Source organism: Chelon labrosus (genome assembly GCF_963514085.1).
Source record: "Chelon labrosus genome assembly, chromosome: 14".
In the NCBI taxonomy this organism is placed as follows: domain Eukaryota; kingdom Metazoa; phylum Chordata; class Actinopteri; order Mugiliformes; family Mugilidae; genus Chelon; species Chelon labrosus.
Window position 1 is genome coordinate 16422373 of NC_140347.1, and position 17685 is coordinate 16440057.

General features: G+C 41.8%; 1 protein-coding gene across 1 annotated transcript in view; it reads right to left on the bottom strand.

Moving 5' to 3' along the window:
• Positions 1 to 356: 356 nt before the first annotated feature.
• The window catches only part of kcnk3a (potassium channel, subfamily K, member 3a), a gene marked incomplete at its 5' end in the record, with an annotated part of 35950 nt that continues 18621 nt past the window's right edge, over positions 357 to 17685 (bottom strand). Inside the window, one exon of the mRNA XM_084560092.1 lies at positions 357 to 1906. Within this exon, the coding sequence (XP_084416218.1) occupies positions 987 to 1906 (920 nt within the window). The 3' untranslated portion in view covers positions 357 to 986. The remainder of the gene's footprint in view (positions 1907 to 17685) is intronic.

Sequence of the window (17685 nt, forward strand, 5' to 3'; positions counted from 1 at the left end):
GAATATAGTTGTGCTATATGAAAACATACGACGAGCGACATGTACATAAAATAATTCGATGCACAGGATGAAACTATGAGATTTCATAGTGAGGTCTGAAAAAAAGGGTGGCAGGGAGGCCTAGTGGTTAAAGACACAGTTACGGGGTTTGATCCCTGTGACTGTGTCCAAAAGGTCCTGTTCTTCATCAAGACAATCAATCAAAAACCTTCTCAATCATTCTTTGTCAAGACTTTCATTTACGCGCCTGTAAAGAGATTTCTCTCCAAGAAAAATAAAAAAGGAAACTCAAAGCAGACCATGAAGGTTTGAATTGAACCTGAACTGTTGTTACAGACACACAGGAGAAGACACATTATTATTATTTTTGAAAACTTTGACTGAAAAAATAGGCTCTCCCTCAATAACACCTAGTAGTGAGGTGTCTAAATATATACACATTTTAATTTCACTGAAGTGAGTGTAATACTTACAACCAAAGATTCCTTTTTTATGTGGAAAAACTGGAGTTTATTCAATAAAATATTTTTAGCAGGGTACTATATACAGTTAGTTCCCCCTGTTCCCTCTTAAAAACATGTCTCACAGTGTTTTTTGTCCCTTTTCATATTACAACATGAAAGATATTCAATATTCAGAGGTGCAGAGAGATGCACATGTTGTTGTTTTTTTCCCCCCGCTGTCTTCTAACAGCAACAGTTCGTGTGACGGATGCTTCTTAAACAACCATTAGCATTATGTGTCAGTGACATCAGCAATGATGTTGGTGCTTAATGGTTTGTGCTTAGCAAATGGACGTTAAATACATGGCTGGAGTCTGCAGCACCAGGCTGCCCAGTGCCAGAGAGAAGCAAACGTCAGGAGCACTGCATGTCTTCACTTGAAGTCCCTTGATGTGTGCAGCTAATCTTGCACCACAGTAGGAGGGCCTTCCCCTCGCTTCATGTAGGATGTACAAGTGGGATTTCAAAAGTTCCTCCTGGTTTCTAGATGGAGCTTCTGCGTTTATTGAGTCTCCTGTAGGTGTTGATGCTGTGCAAACCAGTGGACACTGAGCTGATGCCTGAGTGGTGCTGCATACTGCACACACAGCCGTTAGAGTGGAGGGGGTTGGAGAAAGCCTCTCCCTGCTCCATGTAGGTGTCTGAGGTGGAGAGGTCACGTGGGATGATCATGGGTATGGAGTATTGCAGCTTCTCTCTACTCTTATACCAAAGACAGGAGCACATGGACTGGAAGTGGAGCACCTCGGCGTAAACGTTACGCAGACCCCGGCTCGCCGCTCCGCCTCCGCTACCTCCGACTGCGCTCCCTCCCCCGCACCCAGACGGCGTGGAGGAAGAGGACGCCGGGTCCACAGAGCAGTTGATGTGTCCGCCTGCCTGACCGTTGTGAGCGAGAAGAGCCCTCTGCTCTGCATCCCTCTTCTCGTCCTCGGCGTTCATGGTCATGAAGCGCAGCACGGCCAAGTTGAGGAAGGCCCCGATCACGGCCAGGCCCGTCAGGATGTAGATGAAGCTGAAGGCAACGTACTCCGGCTTGGTCTGCAGAGCCTGCTGGTTCTGCAGCGCCACGTAGTCCCCAAAGCCGATGGTGGTGAGCGTTATGAAGCAGTAGTAGTAGGCGTGAAAGAAGCTCCATCCCTCAAAGTGGGAGAAGGCAAGCGCCCCTACACACAGAGTGCTCATGCAGGATATGAAACCGATGATCACCATGTTGACCATGGAGACCTCGGTGCGCCTCATTCCAAGGCACTTCTTCAGGCGGTGGAGCAGGTACCTGACGAAGGTGTTGATCCGCTCGCCGACGCTCTGGAACATGACCAGAGTGAGAGGGATGCCCAGGAGGGCGTAGAGCATGCAGAACACCTTCCCTCCATCTGTGCTGGGGGCTGCATGGCCATAACCTGAGGGGAAAGCGGGAGAAAGAAGCACGGTTACTGGGGCAGAACTAATTAAATCTACAGTGCAGAGGACAGGGGTCTGAGGAGATGAGGCTGGAGGCTGGAAAGATAGTCAAACCTGGACCAGACAGATATAAATGATTTGTATTCTCGCGGCGGCTCTTCAGCTAAATTCAAAAGACTCTTCATTTCAAAGCACCAGAATGCAATTGGAGATGAGAATGCACGGCGGTGTGGCGGGAATGGCCAAGTATTGATGTCGTGTATCGGAGAGAGAGAGCTTGAATAATTCATCGACAATTGGTCTCAGCAGAGTGGCTTCACCTAATGAGGACATTTGCACCTAATTAGGTCTCGACATTTTTCCAGATCAAATAAACAACACACCAAAGGAGAGGTTGTAAATAGGGGCCCTTATTTTTATTTCATGTATGAGATCCCTCTTTGTCTCTGAATCCTTTTGAACCCAGAAAGTAAAACTTTTGTTTTGGGAGCAGCATTCCCCACAGTTCCCCACAAACAAATAATCACATCTAGGACATAGGACAGGAGATGTTGGACATAGCCTGACTCACAGGGAGACGCTTTAAGATGAATTTTCAGGTTCAGTGTCAACCTTTCGCCTCATAACGTCGTCATCTCAGTCGGGATACGAGGCCCTCGCCTGAAGCATCATTACCGCTTGAGATATATTTCCCACATGTGGACCTGTTGTACACAGGAGCTGAGAGATGATGTCCCCCGATACCAAATGGAACAGATTGACCAATAGTTTGAATGTAATTACTCCGGGGTTGATTTAATTCTTCCAGGCTCTGGTTTTTATTGTCGCGCCGGTCCGTGCGGTTGAGCCATCTGTCTGTCCGGTGCCAAATCCGTTTAAGGCTTTCCCAGTCGAGCTGCCAAAACGAGAGCCATTACAACTGATGTATCTCATCGCGGAGGGAAAATTCTGACCCGTTCGCCGAGCGCAGAGACATTTCAGAGGCTTTGACTGCTAGATATTTGTCCTATTCTCGAAAGACAGAAAGATGACGGACGAGAGTTATTGTGACCTTAGTGTCTGAAAACTGTTTCCCATTTGTGTTTCCCACAAGCCTGTCAGATAAAGTATCCATCACCAACACCATCCTGTTTAATCGTCTGAAGTGATTTCAAACTCGACTCAGACGTTACAACACTGATCCCATTACTGAACCTTCCTGTCCCAATAGTTTAAAGGATAAACACTTGGGATGGCTACAATAATTTACTGCCTCAACTGTTTATTCATTAAGCCCACATCAGTTCTGGCTGTCATTCTTTACTTTTAGCTATTTCAGCTGTTTAGCCGTAACTGTTAGCTTTCTATATAAACAGTTTCAGCCATTTATTCTTTACTTTCAGCATTTCATCGGCGTATTGAACACCTTTAAAGACCTGTTTATCAATATTTAACTGTCAATTGTGTACTTTTTGCTTTTAACGTTACCTACTGAGACTTTTGTTTGCAATCTTTAGCTAGCTAACATTTAGCCATTGCATAGCTAATTGAGCTAAGTGGTTCAGTTACTTTCAAGTAAGTATTTAAACAGTAATTTACTTTTCCATTTTAACTATTTATCTCTTACTTTTCCTTTCTATACTGATTATTATCCATTACTTTGAGCAGTCTGTATTTTAATAATTAATCCTTGACTTTTCAGCTACGTCACATCTCACCATTCAGATGTTATAGCTGATTTAACAGGCAGTAGGAATCAGATGAGGCCCCTTTGATGCGATATTTTATCCAATACAATATTATTGCAATAACGTACTGCACATTGATATAGTCCAAGAAACTTTGCCAACATATGTCAAGGCAGACCGTAATGGTTACAGTATTCCCAGTGTATTTTATTGTCTTAGACACCGATTTCTTTCTTTTATTGCCTCCATCTTTGTTTTACTGACTTCCCCCTGCACCTGCACCTTTTAAACAGCTGGTAAATCTATTCAGTTTTATTACTCCAATACCTAAAATATTTACTGGCTGCCTGTGTATTGGTACAACACTGCCACACAACATGTTGCAGTTACTGCAGAACTGACACAACTCAAAGATACAGACATCTTTATTTTCCATTTGTTATTATAGTGGAAGTTAAGACCTGCTGGTTTATGTGGGGTGAGTGGGGTAGACTGGATTTCAGTGGTGTTGCATACGTTGTATTTCTTGATTTTATTGATTTAACTGCTGTATTAACTACGGTACGGCACACCAGTCTGACATAACATTATGACCACCTTCCTAATATTGTGTAGGTCTCCCTTGTGCCTCCAGAACAGTTGTGACTCATCAGAGAATGGACATGGGCCTTCTGAGGGTGTCCTGTGGTGTCTGGTAACAGAATGGTGTTAGTGGGGTCCTTTGGGTCCTATGGTTTGAGGGGAGGGGCCTCTGTGGATCATCCCAAAGATACTTGATCAGTTTAGGATCTTGTGAATCTGGAGGCCAGGTCAACACCTTGTGCTATCTTCATTTTTCTTTTTAGTTGTTCCTAAACTGTTTTGTGTGTGTGTGTGTCTGTGTCAGGCTGCATCCTGCTGGGGATGGCTGCTGCCATCAAGGAGTGTCATTGCTATGGGGTGGGGGTGCCTGGTCTGGTCTAGGTGGGTGGTACATGTCTAAGTAACATCCACATGAATGCCAGGTCCAAAAGTTTCCCAGGAGAACATTTAATTGTCACAAGATGATCAATGTTATTTTCTTCTCCTGTCAGTGGTCATAATGTTGCAGCTGATTGGTGGATAAACAGGATATACAATATCCTGTTTATCCACTGTATTAATGAATGGTTGAGTTACTCCACAACCTTGTCAAGTACTCCTTGCTCCTACACCAGAAGCACCACCTCCTCCTCCTCCTCCTGTTGTGCAGTGTGTTTAAATTTTTACAGCATGCACCAGTCATGCACTTTTGGCCTTCATTATCACGTCTGGTTTACTTTTTCTCCTGCACACAGTGTCAACCACAGATGCATAAGTGTGTGTGGTCAGTCTGTTCCCCCACATTTCAGCTCAGGTCCGCTGTGAATATTAAAGTCTTCCTTTTTTATGAATATATATTAAAATCCTAACCTTCTGAAGGAAATTTCCATTATTGCTTCTATTGGAGAAGGCGCAATTTCAATAGTTTAAATTGCTTATTACTCATGCTGCAACATTTGACTGCATCACCAATCATTACTATACTAAACTGTGTTCGCAAAGACATAACCTTAGGGACATTGGGTTATTTTTTATTCAAACAGCGACATCCTTTTTTTTGACATATGTCCGCACCTGGAAGTAAGAAAATATAAAATAAAATAAAAAGGAGATGGATTTATTAACCATTCACCTAGGAGCTAGCGGGTCAACATGTTCAGGTGAGCTCAGAGGCTGAACTGCAGCCCTGTCAGGAGCTGTCAGCAGCTTATCGAGACGTGGGGGACGACCGGAGTGACAGCGCCGCTCGTCAACAGCCGACGCAGGAGCTGGAGGCGACAAGGCCAGCAGTCCAAGCGCCGTGTGTGAGAGAGAGTGAAGAGGCCCACATGACAAGCTCGTCCTCCCAGAGCATATCCCCGCTCCACCAACACTGACAAAGTTCTCATGAGACAGGATGTCTCCGCGGCTTGTCCTGGCACGCAGGGGCAGCCACCGGGGCCGTTTGCTTTGTTTATATGGATTACAGTCATTGTGCAGCCTCATCCCTCCCTCTGAAAGGCGCAAAAAAAAAAAACAATGGACTAAAGAGGTTTGATTGACGTCTGAAGAACCCGAGACTCTTGTAACTGTCGTCTGAAGCAGTAACAACGAAGACTTTTCAAAATGGCAGTGTCATTATGAAGGAATGGCCTCAGGTATTAGCACATATTACATAGATAGATGGGGGAAAACACAGAGGAGACATCTGGGAAATTACAAGCTGTCATTTTTTTCATAAGCAAACAGTAATTCCCTCTAAAATTAGCTCAGATTTTCAATTTGTCCAAGGATCCTTGCACGATAGAAAACCGGCATCAAAGACTTTAGCTGCAACCTGAGCCTGATTGTCTCATAACATCATTTCTGCAATTATCATGCAAACGAAAATATGAAAACTGTCACACCAGAAGAGCTTCTAAAAGACTTATTAGGCAAAACTATCAAGAGGGGAGGCTTATAAACGTCCTCAGCAGGCAGGTGCACCGTACTCTAAACTCTCTCTCTCCCTCCTCGTCGCTGCCTCTCATTGCAGAATTTACAGCCAGTCGTTTGAGCTAATGCTTCCAGCGACGGGCTAATGCTAATTTAAATGCTTCAAAACAAGTCATTTCAGGCGAAAACATTCCCCGTGTGATGGCTCCGAAACGCTGGCAACGTTTGGCAATTTGGAGATTTCATTTCAAGACTTCAATCGTGGCCTGTAACATATTTTCACCCTCTAATTTATTCCACAATTTTTAATCCCCCCGTAGTCATTTTAGCAGATGGGTGCTTTATTCAGCACCGCGCCGCATTAACCCTCAATCAGATTCTCTAAATTAAATGTTTGATATCTTCCAACGCATTGTCTGTGGCAAAGCAGCTGTAAAACTAGGGGCTGGTTGTTATTTCACCTCTTAGCGCCGTGATTGCTGGTTTTGTCTCCAAAGATGACAGCTCACTGTATACAGCCCCCCTCCCTGACTCCCCCCACCCCACCCTGAGCTATCTGCCTCTAAAACTCAACCCGCTGCATCTCAAGTCGTCATTACACTGATTAATTAGGCAGGGATAAAAAAGCAGGCTTTGAAAATACATCAAAGAATGGTATAATGTAGCTCTTAGGACTCCAGTTTCCCTGTCACTCAATTAAATTTTCATTGATTACCAGCCACAATTTGTTCTCGCCAACGAGCCGAGGATCACAACCTGTTCATGAAGCGCACCAGCTCGCCAGAAGGAGGAGGATTCTCAAAGAGGCCGTGCATTTATCAGGGGCTAATTTAACAGTAGTTTATCAAATAAAATAAAAAAAGAGAGGCTGTGACAAACAATGTGAAAAATAAAAGGCAGTGGAGAGAAAATGTGTTTTCAGATACCCCAAGAAAATATAAATAAATTACAAGTCATGAACATGAAAATAAAAATAGATGGAAGGTCTCCACATCTCCAGGACACGGACTGTAATAGAAATGCTGGTGGCAGCGCTGCCTTCTCTGGAGTTGAATGATAATGCCCTCAGACGTGTCTGCACCCTGGAGACCAGGCCGTGCCACGCACTACTACAGTATAATACGCTCATGAGTGTGTATGTGTGTGTGTGTGGGTGTGTGTGTGTGCTGAAAGGTTTTACTCAAGACTGAAGGGAAAATTGTAAAATGTAATTTATCGGACCTTTGCAGTGTTGCATAAGCAAGAATCTCTTATTTGGTTTATTACTTTAGGAAAGAACATTTCAATACCTTTTATTCATTCTCTTATATATACAACGATCAGCCACAACATTAAAACCACTGACAGGAGACGTGAATAACACTGATCATCTTGTGACAATTCAGTGTTCTGCTGGGAAACTTTTGGACCTGGCATTCATTCATGTGGATGTTACTTAGACATGTAGCACCCACCTAGACCAGACCAGGCACCCCCACCCCATAGCAATGACACTCCTTGATGGCAGCAGTCATCCCCAGCAGTATGCAGCCTGACACAAGCAAACACAGAAAAACGGTTTCAGAACAACTCAAAAAACCATGAAGAACAGCACAAGGTGTTGACCTGGCCTCCAAATTCACTAGATCCCAAACCGATCAAGTATCTGTGAGATGATCCCCTGAATTCATAGGACCCAAAGGCCCCCACTAACATCATTCTGTCACCAGACACCACAGGACACCCTCAGAAGGCCCATGTCCATTCTCTGATGAGTCACAACTGTTTTGGAGGCACAAGGGAGACCTACACAATATTAGGAAGGTGGTTATAATGTTATGCCTGATAACCGCTCAAAGGAAATTACTCTCCATACCAGCAGGTGACAGTAGTCTGTATTCATCATTCAAAATGGGAAACCAAATGAGCTACTATTAGCTCAGCTGGAAGGCTAGGAAGAGCTACGCACTGTGGTACAGATCTGTCCTCTCCTGAATCATGCTGATAAGTGGTTCTACAGTTTATTCGTTCTAGCTGATCATGTTGTTGTGAAAGCATTTGTCTGTTTGAATGTTCAGATTGGATGAACGAGAGGAGCCTTTCGTTTCCTTTGTCGTTTTGTTTACTTTTGTCACTTTGGATTCCCTTCTTGTGCAATGGTTCACCAAACCAATCAGGAAATCATAGTGATCTCTCTCACCCACTCGTTCTGCTGCTAAACATGCTGAATTGTCACCTCTTCCTGCCCTTATCAGAACGAATCCTGGGATGTTCTCCTTATCTAAGAGAAACTGAATGTTGCTTCTTGCGATACAATCAGAAAAATGCCTTCCGATACGCTGAAAAAATTTAAACAATTTCAGAACTGCAAATACAAACAGACACATTCAGGAATATATACAAAAAGGTGCTCATGATATACACCTGCTTAATGAGAGAAACCAAAATATTTGTAACAATTTGAAGCTCCGCTGAGAGGATACGCACGTGTTTGGCGCCGTAGTGGTTTGTAAGCAAATTCCTTTCTGCCAAGCTGAAGAGAGGTGTTACTACATTCAGCCGTATATGGCAAGCCGAGGTCCAACACATACAGGTGGCCTGAGGAGTCATCCCAGTGTGACGTCACTCTTATCTGCGTTTACGCCATCCTCAAAAAGCTGCGCGTTGCGGGAATGTTCTGTACGGCCGTGTAAATAAACAGCGATCATGTCATCTGCTCGGTACAGGCCGTCTTTGAGCCCACTCCGCTTCCCAGCACGCCTTCCCCCACAGCCCGCTTTCATCTCCAGCTGTGTCTGGCCAAAGATATCATTACGTGACCCCACACGCTGTAACTCATGTCCATCCAAAGACGTTACATTAAAAGATGACGCCGATATTCGCATTTCCCACGAATCGAGCGCCCGTCACTATCTGAAACGTGCCTCTGCAGACCCTCATCAATTCTCATTCACAGACACCTCAAACTCCAGACGACCTCGCGGTTGTTTATTCAGGCACTCAAACACAGCCCTGGTCCTCCCACCTCCCTCCATTACTGCGTCCGGCTTTTGACCCGCAAGGGCTCGCTGGCAGCTGCTGTGTAATGTCCATGTGTGAAGGGGAAAGAGTTCTAGGAACACGTTTCATTTGGACAAATATCAATATTTAATGTCAGGGAATCTGGAAATCGAAGGAGGCACAGATGCTTTGTCTCTTTTTAACGACTTGGCATTAAGTAATTTCCCTGAAAATGCGGAGTTCTTGAACACTGAAACACGGCTTTAAGCTACGCACTGGCAGATGCATCATCAAGATATGCAAACCAAGTAATTGTTGGGCCCCTACAGTGTATCGACAATACTGCACAATGTCCCATAGCGGCCCCCTTCCATCCACCATGTGACAGATTTCACTTGTTTGGTGCGTCTCTTTCCTTCTTAGATGGTTATAACTATCGTTTTTTTCAGAATATGATTATAATTGCAGTTTCTGGGATCCCCTTTGTCCTTCCTAAGTGTATGGACTGACATAAATGTGGATATTATTGTGTCAAGTCAGGAGTCAGATGTTGTGCTATTTATTCTCTTTCAGAAATGTTTGCTGTATCCTAACAACGCACAGTGTTGTAGACAGAAATGACATGCCGTCGTGTAAGTGAGATAAATAACATGAGGCTCTTTAGTTTAGTTTAATAAAAGAACAAGGTATAGACCTGTTCTATAGGAAAGGTAGCTTTAACTTACTTTAAGGTGCATCCTCCCTAATATCACGGTAAGGGAAACGCTGCATATACGAACAAATGAACGGGGGCTGTTGTTTTTCTGATATAAAAAAATGAATTTTAAGATTCTCGTGAATCAAATCAAGGCAAATCAAGGAGTGTTAAACACTCAAACTATCATCTTTCTCTTTCAATTTGAGGTCAAACCTAAAGCTAGCTATTCAATATGTTTGTCATATGTGCTGACAAAGATTAGTTTTTAAACTGGATTATAATCAGAGATTCCAATCAATTTTTATTTATTTATTTATTTATTTTTTACATTGACACTAAAGCTGTCCACCCCTCTGTGGAGCGTCAAATCTGCCAGAAATATAACAGCAGAAGAAGACGCCTTGAAAATGACACTGAATTTATTCAATAGAAGAATAAAATAAACATGGACAAACGTCTCGGTCCATTCTGAAGACTCTTCACGCCTTCCCCACGAGGGCAAACATGTGCAGAAAGACAGCAAAAAACAAGTGGATCAAGTGTTCACATGGTAATTAGGTGCCAAGATCTTCAGACTGAACTGATTATTAATGGTTTACACCACCACACCGCCATCCAGTCCCTCAATAAACGCACTCAGTGACTAGAAGCCGCCTTAACATTACAATTCTGTGCAATATTATGAATATATATTATGGTCATATTGTCTGTTTGTCAGTGGGATTGTTTGTGATAGCGTGTTGTGATGCATTTTATGTATGTCTACATTTTGTTCCGTTAAAAACACCTCTGTCCAATCTATTCCAGTCAGACCAGTTTGTTGTGACTGAGGTGGTTGTATGAGGCATTTTGGTTCAGATTATTAGTGGAAAACTAGCTTCCATGAAAACATAGCCTGTGTGCGTGTGTGTAAGTTGAGGTGGGAGGGCTGAAACATTTTTCTTAACGTTAGCTTTTGCAGGTCAACGAATGGTTTTAGTTTTTTTTTTTTTCTTCTTTTAAAAGCAGATTTAAAACTATGCTGTAAGGCTCTGATAAATCACATTGTCCTGATAACAGGGATGCCAGAGCAGTTCTAGATAGTTTTGTAATTAAATGGCACGACTTGTTTGTGTAACCCTTTAAAGGAAGCAGATTTAATGGCACAGAAAACAACAAAAACAATTCACAGTGTGTTGCAGTCAAATCTTAAGTTCAATGTCTGGCTACTAGCGTATAAGTAGTTCCATCAGTGGGTTATATAAATGTGATATAAATGTCTCCGTGCACCACTTTCAGAGATCTTTCATGGACATCAGTGCATCATATAGCATATTTTCTTTTGAATTTGAACTAGATTATTTAAAAGGATCTATTTTGTATCAGCTTCTACTTTATTCTGCAGTTGCTGTCAGCAGACTGTGAATAAGTAACGATAATCTCTCCACGCCAAACTTTCATTAAATGCACCGCCAGTGAACAACGAGGCCGTCCAGTTAGTATGAGAAAGAGCGCGAGAGAGAGAGAAAATGGATGATGCAGGATGTATTCATCACCAGCAATCTGATGTAACGCCAGAGGAGACAGCACATTGGCAAAAGCGTCTGTCTGGGTTCACTTTAACTCGGTTACCCCTGTGTGGGCTCCAAATCGGGCCTGGGAGCATGTGCTCTCATCCAGCACACAGCTGAGACCCAAAACACTGAAGCATCACAAGCCTCTGGACCAAAGCAACCAGGCGTTAGATCTGAGAGCTGCGACTCGGCTGCCAGTGCCCTGAATTTAGCTGTCTCGTAGTAAAACCCTTTCATCGTTGGACAGCTCACTCACGACATTCACACGCTATCTGCCGGAGCCCTTCATCCATAATCAAAAGCACCAATCTGTGTGTGTTCGACCATCTTAGACTCATGTTTTGATTTCACTGTGAAAGAAAAAAAACAAAACAAAACGGCTATCAGCTTTCCAAACGTACTCCTTACGTTCCTTTTTAGGGGATATGAGAGGAAACCTTGGCAGGCCATATTTTTCCATGAGGTCAGTCAGCAAGGCATTCCAAGAGGAGTGTGAGATCTCTGGGAGGGTTTAGTTAATTAAATAAATCACGTGATTTATGTACCTGATACACAGTTGATATGGACTTGTTTTAAAAGTCACAACACAGCTGGGCTAATAAAGAGGTTCACATGCGCAGATACTGTACACAGCACTGGGGGAGGAGGAAAGACAGAAGAAGGATGAAAGTCAAAGAGAAATAAAGCAGGAAGATCAAAGGTTAAGAAATTCAACTGGAGGGTAACAGATTATGAGTACATATCTCTTGAGAGTTACAGTCAAAACTTTGAAACCTAATTTAGATGGTAGGAAGTCTTTAATTTGTAGTCATTGCTAATGTAGGAACCCTGAGTTGGGATTTCTTTCCAGGCTTTTAGGAGGTCAACTCAAATAACAGACGTATCTGTTTCAGCTGATCTGTTTGGGCTATCTCCTCTAAAAGCGTTCCTGTGTGGGTAGGAAGGGAGAAAGGAGTGAACGGAAACAGAATGTGACATATAGTATGATGGAGATATTTGAAATGGTCTCTTTAGGGAATAAATGGATAAACAGGTGTCAGGAGAGTAAAGTATACCTGCACGTCAATGCCGAGAATGATAACACGCTACGTCAAAACAAGCAGAGATATATGGAATAATGACACGACAGCTCAAGCAGCGGGTCCAGTTATCTCACCGCCGTGTTTGTGACTCCCAGTCAGGACATTTTACCCGAAGACTGTACATGGAAAAAATGTGGAGGAGCTCAGATCATCTATTAAAATAGAATTTAGCCTAATATCTGCCAGTTCATAGCTTCACCTGCAAGATTTCATTTGCAGCAGAGCAGATAAGTTAATATATGATGGACAAGTGGTTAAAACGTTAATGGATAAATCACTTACTGCAAATAAATAATAGATAAGGTTGAAGTAGCCTGCCCAAACAGATGCACTGTTGACATAGAAATAGTATAAATAGTACACACAGCTGAAATAGCTACAATTTGTACAGCGATAGTAATTAAGATATGGTCTCTAGATAAATGCAGTGCATAAAGAGTTGAAATTACTGTGAGTAATGTCAGAATTACTGGAATAATGATTCTTATTTCTACACTTGTTTCAGCAACAAATCAGAATGTCTGGGGAAAAACATGATACACAGCTTTCTGAGCTGTTGACATAACGTACGCAGAACACTTTTGAACAAATATGGACATTATGATGATCATGGCTCAGATTTATCCTCAGTCATGGCTCTTCTAATCTGTTTCCTTTGCCATTCATCAGATTTAGCTTGTCAACAGGCAAGGTAGGAAACTTTTCGTGGCCTGAGGGCTGATAAACTTCAAACTACAGCAGTGGCAATGTGCTGATAGGCACCTAACCAACACAGCCCTGCACAATCCTCTTACATATCATACAGATGACTCTTTAAATTTGTAGTAGATGGAAATCCACAGTTCAGTCAGTTAGCAGTTCAAACAACTAGCCTAGCTAAAACCTGGGATAGCCAGCTTATTAAAATTAGTAAACAGCTGAGACAGTTAAATAGACACAAAACTAAAATAGCTTAATCAGTAAATAAAAAAAAAGCTAGGCAACAGTAATCATTTACCATTTACATTATTGTTACAATTAATGGTCAGAAGGCAAATGAGCTAGTTAGCTAACCTGTTGAATTAGTTAGCTAAAAATGGTTTAGCTACCTTAGGTATAGATTAGCATTTAGCTTAAATCAGCTTCTAGTCAGATGGTTAAAATTTGAATAGTTAGTGAGACACATTTAGTACAAAATGGTTAAATTGGCTAAAACAGTGTAAATCATACAAAAACAATGAACAGGTAGGGGGTAGTAGCTAAAAACAGAACACATCCATGGCTGAAACAGTTAGCCTATGTCAACATTGTTATCTGCAAAGTTAGCTTTATGTTTAGGTAAATATTTATTGAGATACCCAAAAAAAAAAAAAAAAAAAATTAAGCTAGCCAACCTTAACATTGTTCAAAAGGTAAAACGATCACTTAAAAGTCAAAATAGTCGACTAATGAGTGGGCGTGTAAATAGTAAAGGTAAAAAGCTAATAGCTAGCTAAAAAGGATGGATAATAATTGTCAGCTACCTTAAAGTTATTAATAAACATTTACTATAGTCAAAATAAAACATGAGGTGATGTAACAGTTAAAAGTAATAAATGAACAGTTGAGATAGAAAGCTTAAAATTAAGGGTAAAAAACATCCACGTTCTGCTCCTTTTTTTAAAAAAAAAACTAAAAAACAAAATACAAATGCAAGCTTGAATGTTATCAGACAAAATGCTGGAAGCAGATGCCTATACAGCACACATAATTATAATGAGTCACAGGTGCCACTTCTGCTGCATCTGTTGATGATGGTGATGATGGGGAAGATCATCATTTTCTGCGGAATAACATAAAGAGCAGAGAGACTCTTACATCTACATCTACATCTCGGCTAGGAGCTGGGCCAAGAGTGAATCAGGAGATGATTGCTAAAATCTACATACTATTAATTTTAAGTTTGAACTCCAGACTGTGTTTTGTGTTTTTTTTGTCTCACGCGATGGCGAAGTGGCAGCTGTACAGTAGAAGACAACAAAGTGAGTCTCTCCGATCCAGCATGTGAAACAGCATGAAAAACACATGTGACAAGTCTGCAATGATTTCACAAGGTTATCTCACTTCGTTGATTTCTGGTGATTTGGTCTGCAGCAATGCTGTTTTTAAAAATAGCTGCTGCTCGTCTTGTTTTTCTTCACTTTCTTTCCCCTTATTCTCACATTTCCTCGCAGTTCTGTCTCTGACTCTCTAGTTTTTCCGATCCTTCAGACAATAATTCAAAGAGTTGTATTTGTGAGTTGTATGCGCTCTTTCTTTGCAGCCTCACCTGCCTCTGTCACCTGATTTCACACACATATATACTGTTTATATATGTGCGTGCACGCTCTGGCTTGCGGTCAACTCGTTCAGCTGCTCTCGGGGAGCAGATGCTGTCCTAAACTGACATGTGCTGCTGAAGGAGGGGAGGGCGCCGTAGTCTGGCACACGACACACAAAGATCAGTTTACACAGCAAAAAGAAAAACAATACGGAAAAAAAAACCCGGATTAAATGAGAGGACAGAGGAACACGCAGAGGCACGATGATAAGCATCCGTGCTTGGTTACATGAAGCATTTCTATTGTAATATATGACCTGTGTACAAAGCAGTTGGGTGCACATCCTTCTCATCCTCCTGTTGTTGTCTTTTTCCAAATTACTTCTGGCAAATCATCCAGCTGCAGCTGTATTACTGGCAAATAAATACATGTTTGAGAGAGGCTTAAGGACTAAAACTGGTTGTTGGGTAAGCTTCATTTAGAAACAATGTCTCCAATACATATAGCAATCACAGATGGAATAATAAACACAAGATGTTTATGTCATTTTATGCAAATTCATGCTTAATCATAATGTCTAGATTAGATCTTGTTACGGACAAGATGGTGAGTTCCCTTCATTGGCTTTCCTATCATCATCAGCTCGTCAAACTTTGGACAAAAAAAACCACAAGTTTCCTCTTCATAAATCTCCATTAAATAACCATCAGTTGTTTATGAATCAGCATGCTGATAAGAGCGGCCGAAGACTGAGAAGGCTGCCCACACAGGCGCTGAGGGCAGGCTGACACAGTGCATATTTCTTACTGAGAAATGATACTGCATGTCACATTTTTTTTAAGCATTTAAATCATAAGCTAGCAAGTACTTCCTGATTCCCCTTTCCCCAAAACAGCAGCGTTTCAATGATTTTCTCATTCACACACACACATCATCATCCATTTGTCAGTGTGAACAAATGCCAGCTTTAGTAATGACTGCGGGAGAGTGAGAGTGCGACACCTAATATCAGCAGTCTGTGTTTGTTTATGTAGCTTCAAGAAAACTGTTTTCATGTGCATAATAAAAGAATTGAAAGCCTAAATTTAAGAAAAACATGTAGTAACATTGATTTGTGGCTGCTGAAAAAGTTGTTTTTATCACTAAGGAGCATGAATAATGGAATAATGACGTACATGAAACATCTGCTGCGCTGAAGAGACTGAAAATAGAGGCACGAAAAAAAGCATCAGACCTGAGATCAATGAGGGGGTCTGAAACATGAACACGTATCCCACACTTCCATCAATGCCACACAGTGTGCTGTAGTTGGGCCGGTGCCCTTTAATTAGCCTCCATTGTTGCACCTTCTTCTGCAGTAATATTCTGGCAACTAACAGCTGCGTTCAGTCCACTCGAGATAAAAAGTCACAAAATGGGCAATTGTGATCATCTTCATTGTTGATGAGTCGCTGTTGAATTGTTGCTAAAGCAGTTAGCTAGTCACATGTCGGGCGTGGCTTCTGTTAAAAATAGTTAGCCTGTATTCTGTTGCTTCACCAAGTTTACAACTCGAAATATCAGTTATGTGCTTTCGTGGATGGAAACATGCATTAATCCAGGTTTTATTTTGCAGATGGAGACCTAGCTTATATCAGAACGGCTAACAAGCTAAGCTAGCTAGCTTTGTTTTAGATACATCTCTCAAACTTAAGAAGATGTAACTATGGAATATTTAAAAGAAGGTTTTTATCTCTCCAAACATGCAAGCTCTGGATTTAATTTGAGAGCAGTAAGCTGATCTGAATCTAGCAGTGTTGTATAACATGTTAGAGAAAAGGAGGCCCATTTAAAACATTTAAAACTAAGCTGTCGAACGATTTGTGTGCGTGTCATTGTGTTGTCCTCTCGTTTTTTTTTTAGTTTTTTTTTTAAATGGACCGGCACTCTCACAAAGACAGGAGTGCGTGTCGTGCTGACAATGGCTTTCCACCGGAGACACAAGTGCCCATCAACATCCTGGCTGAATTGTGTGGCTCACTGTGGCATTATAAAGCTATCATATGTCATGTCATGTGATGCATGAGACTAATGCTGGCACCTGGCTTAATGACCAGTGGCAATCAAATCAGGTAATGGATCTTATTAAGGTGTCATATGAACCTCAAACTGCATTACCTGATGCTCCGGATCCTCCTCTGCTGTTTTGTTGTTTATCTTCTGACTGTGTTATTTTTCTCGTGCAAAACTGACAGATGGATCAGAACAACATGACAAAAAAAAAAAACTATTTGGCTTAATGGCTTTTCATAAAGTGGAGCTGTCATTCCCCGCATGAATTCAATGCCTTGATTGAAATGGCAAGAAAAGCTGCGTAATAAAAAAACACGACGACGACAAAAGTCCTCAATAGCAACAAGTGCAGCTTTCTGTGATTCTGCAGCATTTCTTTAAACTTCAACATTTTACAAGATGTGTTATGATTTTAAGAGATGTATTTATATATTATCTAGACCGTAGCCGTTACTGTGATGTGCACACGTGAGCAGGTACATGTGGACAAATTCCAAAACCAAATCGTGCGGCGTGAGATAACTTTGCGAAAACTATTACACAACGGCCGTCCAGCTTTCACTGTCGGGTCTCCTTGTCACCTTGGTGAGGTAACCACTGCCTCGGGCGGCCCATATGGCTGCGGCAGACAGACAGGGAGCTCCACCTCCACTCAATCTGCAGGTTCACCTTACGAGACCTGGCTCACACTGTATCTTTTGCTAACCTACTTGGAAAAATGGACTGAGGAGGTTTAGTATGAACATAAATTTAACATATTCTATCTTTCCATTATCACACATGGCAAAAAAAAAAAAAAAAAAAATAGGCAAATGTGTGTGTGTACTTTTGATTTACAGGATGTCTTATCTTCCTGTTATTCATTATCCCTTCAGTGGAGCTTTTGTTCCACATATTCATTAGACTCAGGCTGTCCCAGTGATATACAAGCAGATGATACAGTCTAATATTAATTAAACAAAGCAGAAGATGAAACTCATCATGCAGAGCCCAC